General features: G+C 36.1%; 1 protein-coding gene across 1 annotated transcript; it reads right to left on the bottom strand.

The window, feature by feature from the left end:
- Positions 1-2,235: 2,235 nt before the first annotated feature.
- LOC117101367 (glycine amidinotransferase, mitochondrial-like) lies at positions 2,236-5,102 on the bottom strand (the record flags this gene model as incomplete). Its single annotated transcript, XM_033241341.1, has 5 exons — positions 4,976-5,102; positions 4,308-4,474; positions 3,265-3,396; positions 2,938-3,166; positions 2,236-2,248 (listed from the first exon to the last, which is right to left on the bottom strand). Coding segments are annotated over exons 1-5 (668 nt in total), but the record flags the coding sequence as incomplete, so codon positions are not given.
- Between the last annotated feature and the right edge of the window lie 6 nt (positions 5,103-5,108).

Raw genomic sequence — 5,108 nt, 5'->3', positions numbered from 1 at the left:
TAAAGTCTTCAAAATTCGAATTTTCTAATAGCCAAAAAAAAAAAGCTCACAGGTCCTGAAAAGGTAGGTCTAGAATTCTTTTGTTTTTGCCCTTTTTTTGTTGCCCAAGGGAGGGGTCAGGACCAATGTCCCCCAGATCTGCCAATATGAATTGCGAGAAAACTCGGTCGGGTACTGGATAAACATTCTCTTTCCCATCCTTCTCCTCCTTCTTCCCTCCTTTTTTGCATTTCCGATCATACAAAAATCTCCAGACATTATATATTTCTGGCCAAAAAGTGGGGGGCCCCCACCCCCGCTTCCGCCGGCCATGTTAAAAATAACATGCATTGTATTTTGACTACTTATAGAACGCAATCTGACTCTGTATATTAGTAGGCTTACAAACTTTTCCTATCACTAGCAGGCCCTAGCATCAGTGGCGGGTCTTGAAATGGAAGGGAGCTGATGGTATTAGGAAGGTAAAGTGGGGGATCGGTGATTATGAGGGGATAATTCGCAAAATAAGGTGATATGAGGTGATTTTTAATTACTTGAGCATGATTTGTGGGTGGGGGGACTGGGCGATGGGCGAGTATTTTTTTTTTCAGGGTTAGGGGGAGGACGTGCGGCTTCTTGTACATCCTAGATATGCCAATACCTCGCATACCCTGCAATTTACCCTACGGTCCGCCAGTGCATTTACATAATACTATATTCTATACTATCCTATAGTCTTTGGATATTACTTTATACCCTACAATTTCTGAAAGCAAATTTAAATTCTTTAGTAATAAAATTTCTACAAACTATCAAAAGTCCGTGATTTATCGAAAGATGACATTTATAATTTTATAAATGTAATTCTGTGAGCATTTCAAAATGTGAAACGTATCTGATTAATTCATAGAGGAGCAGAACCAGGAATGTGTAAACTTGGAGCACCAGTAGAAAGTGAGACGTGCTAGCGTGGGAATTCGACGATAGGAAGTTGCAAAGGGCTTGCCCGCACCCTCCCGAAAAATATACGTGTTCAGTTTATCCTGTGTTAAGAAATACTTTCAATTATATATTCCATTTAAAGTACTTATTGGTAAAAATAAAATAAATTTATACATGGGCTGAACCAGGGTGCAGGATTAATGCCTGACACTTCTCAGCACACCATCACGAAGCTTAAAAAAATGTACATCAGACTAAATGGCTTTTATTCTGTCCACTGATGTCATCTGACTCTTGTTTGTCGTCATGAGTATGAAATGCGCGTTTCCTTTTAATTCTTGTTTGCAGCGTTTTATTTTTGGTTTGCTGGTAATTTTTGTTTTTGTTTGCAGCGTTTCTTTCTTCTTATCCTTTTTTTTTTTTTTTTGCATTTTTGTTTGCAGCATTTCTTTTTGTTTTGCAGTGTGTCCCTTATGGGCCATCGTAGAAATTGAACCGGGGACCAAGAGAACACATGCTAACATCAGCTCTCACTCTAATGCTCCTAATCGTCTATCGGCAGTAAACACAGAAAGTTGGAATCTTATACACATCTAGATGTGTATAAGAGACAGAACAAATACCAAACAATGGATCTAAAGCTACAAATATTCAAAATAGCCAAATGAATTGTGAAAACCATCAGCCCTATGGAAATCATACAGTTTGATATTTATTCAGGTATAAAGACATATACAATTACAAACAAGGAATATAAAAGTAACGACATATACAAAAATATAGTATCTATATTATTATGATTACTATTATTGCTACAGTTCTAATAAATACAGAAAAGCGGATTTGTGTTGTCCCATATTCTGTAAACATTTAATTTGATTTCTTTTACTTCTCGACAAATTGTGTTTAGAACCTCGTGGCCCAGTTCTACCCAAAGGGAAAGACCTGCCCTCTCCCGCATCTCGGCGCCCCTGTCCCACTGGTCTACTAACTGAACTTTGTATGTTTAAATTGATGAATGAAATGTTCTTGTTTCCTGTATCTTTTGCTTTTGTCAAACATAGCCGGAAACTCTTTAGAAAATGATTAAATTCACTATTATTTTTTTTAGGCTTTCATTTAACACAATTTTTGTTGGCAAATTGTTTGCTTTTTTTGCTATAATACTTTTCCGAATAAAATATATATGAAATTAAGTAACAATAATAATTAATAAGCAAACACGTAAGCAATACACAATAATATGTTCACATGTGCAGTGTAGGTACATGATCTGTCTCTTATACACATCTAGATGTGTATAAGAGACAGAACCACATCGGGTGATCTGTAAAAGGTGCACAGAAGAAAGTCTTATAGAAATATAATTGTATAAATTACACTGAAATTTGTGTTCGTTTTATTGACTGAAACAGATAATGATGGCGCTGACACTGTACTGTACTGACAATAGAAAATATTATGATAATGTAGCAATGACGTTCACTGCAACAAGGATGGCAACGAAAAAAAGACAACAACAGCAAAAGACACAGCACAGTCAAATCAAAATCACAGGGACAATCACAACCATTGTCATAACCACAATGACAATCATAATTAATACAATCATAATATCATTTCTTCTCGAGTTTATTTCAAATTCTCAAAATCATTATGAAAGTTTCAAAAGCAATTTGGTTTGATTTGAATTGAATTTATTCAGCAATCAGAGTAAAATACAAAAACAATGAAGACAAGACAAGGAAAAACAAATACAATTGAAAATTCTGAAAGCAATGAATAGCCGATAAAGGTTTCAAAGAAACGTATTTCCATTGGATTCCTGCAAACGAAACATTCAATTGCTAAAAGGAAGAATTTTGAAAGTAAGACAAGATAAAAAGATCAACAATTTCAAAATGTAAAAACCAATAACAATATGACTGGCTTCTGAAAGTCTTTCCAAGGCATATTCTGATATAATTCATCATTATACTCATTTGATATATCTTTTAATATTTTAGTTTGACTTACCGCATGGTGTTATTGGACGAGGTGCCTCAACGACATCCCACCCAGCTTTTGAGAACAGCTCTATCTGATAGCAAGGTCTTTCTGGGTTGACTAAAACCAGACCAGGTCTCAATAAGCACAGGGACGCATCTATATGCATCGGAGCATCATCTACACATTGCACAATGTGGATTGTATAGTCATCACCAATTTGACGTCGAAGCCACTCAACACCCATTCGGTTTGTTGTCTGAGATTGTAAATAACAAGATTGGTATCCTCAGTAAAACGTTTTATTGAAAAGTGATTTATTATAGACCTATAACAGTAAAACAATATAGTACTCACGTGACTTAACTGGCAAAAAATGTCCTTTCCAGCACGTTGAAAATCAGCAGCGTCGAAGCAAGGTTCAAATTCTGTCGTCACAAATTGACCTCTAGCTGGCAATTCTAGTCTCTCATGGGATTCAATATAACCCTATAAAAGGTTCAATAATTAAATATTACCAATTCATAACCGAGTCCAAACTCTGATCAAGATTACCATTGATTTACACTTTGCTGTTGTGTTGGCCTTGCATCAATATATTTTGCAAAAAGAATTTTAAACCATAATGACACAATCCACTTTTTAATTTCAGTGTGTGAAGTCTGTCTTCGCATGAGTGTAAACACCATTTTGGTGACCAGATACAATAGAAAGTAAATTTTGTAAAAAATTGTCATTCAAAAATGTAGCTGAATGAGTCGATCGGAAAACTCCAGCAAAGCATATTTCCGGGGAAAGTGAAAGAGACATTTAGAAAAGTACCAAGAACTCTTTGTGCCGAAAGAAATAAAGAGAACCATGTAAAGTTGGAAACACCTTGAAGAAATTCCTCAGAATAGACAGATTATCATCATCATTTTATACCATAAAAGCCTGCTTCTTAAAAACCGTTCTTCGAGAACCTTTCCTAACTATACTGGATTACTGATAGAACTTGTGCTTTTTCCATATCATCTCTGAATTTTTTTTCAATTGTTGGTGGTACGTTTGATTCCATAAACAAAATTTGTTTCTGCCACTTGTCATTTGACATCCTTGTCCCGTCGGACAGGCCTAAACCCCCTATCGTCCGACGCACGCGACTAAAGTCGTCGGATCAAAAATATTAAAAAAATTATTTGTCTTTCCAAATGACGTTATTTTGAATGCCATCCCTAATATTGTGGTCTAAAAGCACATTTTGGACCATACTAAGCCATAAAAGCTCTCACCATGAACCCTACAATTTTTATTAGAAGAAAATGTTAAATTGAAAGGCTCTATATAGAAACACCTACTGTAAAACCTAATGCAAAACATCATATTATAGTACCTAGCATGTCATAAAGCTCATCGCTCATTTGTGGTTTAGGGGCTGTTGTCCACTTAGCGCCCTCTCTGAAATATTCTTTCATCAAACGGCGGTATGCACGATACTCAAAGAAACGACACCTCCAAGCCATTGGACTTTCAATGATTTCCTCACCAACCACAAGCAGGAGATCACGTGGCATCGCTGAATACAATCCTACATACAACATATATATATATTTTTTTTAACAATCTTATATTGGTTTGGGAATGGCTGCATTTATGTACCACTCTTGATTAGTACTGTAGAAAAATACATATAAAACAGAAATTTTATAATCATAATTGAACAGAGATTACGAATAAAATCTAGGCCTACCACTTGTCACATGAATATACCAAAACACATTAACACTTGGCAATCATTGAAATGGTAATTGACAGCGTCGAATGTGTCATGAAGACACCTTTTAAGGTACTGTAGGATGTTAATTCAACGACACGCACGTGGGCAAAGTGTAACCTGCAAGCCACATTTTGTTGCTGCTGGAGATAACCCTGTAAACTTTGGATATAAAACCCTTTGTTTTTAAGGCCAGATATATCTCAGACCCAACACTACTGTGCGGCACCAACAATAAAAATGCATAGTCAATTCTAATATACTATTGTCCTATTAGCATTTGAATGAACTTGTCAATGCCGTCAGTTTACTTACCCGTCGAGCTGAAATCAGGCGTGGAATACGATTTCGAATGATCGAGGACATCCGGTCGTCGAACCTTCACTCCTTCGTGTTCTAAAATTCGGCAAAACTCCGCAATCTCTAACGAAGCCTTCCTCATGTGTTC

The sequence above is a fragment of the Anneissia japonica genome, unplaced genomic scaffold (genome assembly GCF_011630105.1).
Source record: "Anneissia japonica isolate Jap-2015-1 unplaced genomic scaffold, ASM1163010v1 scaffold2417_len18999_cov112, whole genome shotgun sequence".
NCBI lineage: Eukaryota > Metazoa > Echinodermata > Crinoidea > Comatulida > Comatulidae > Anneissia > Anneissia japonica.
This window is presented reverse-complemented; position numbering and strand designations above follow the sequence as displayed.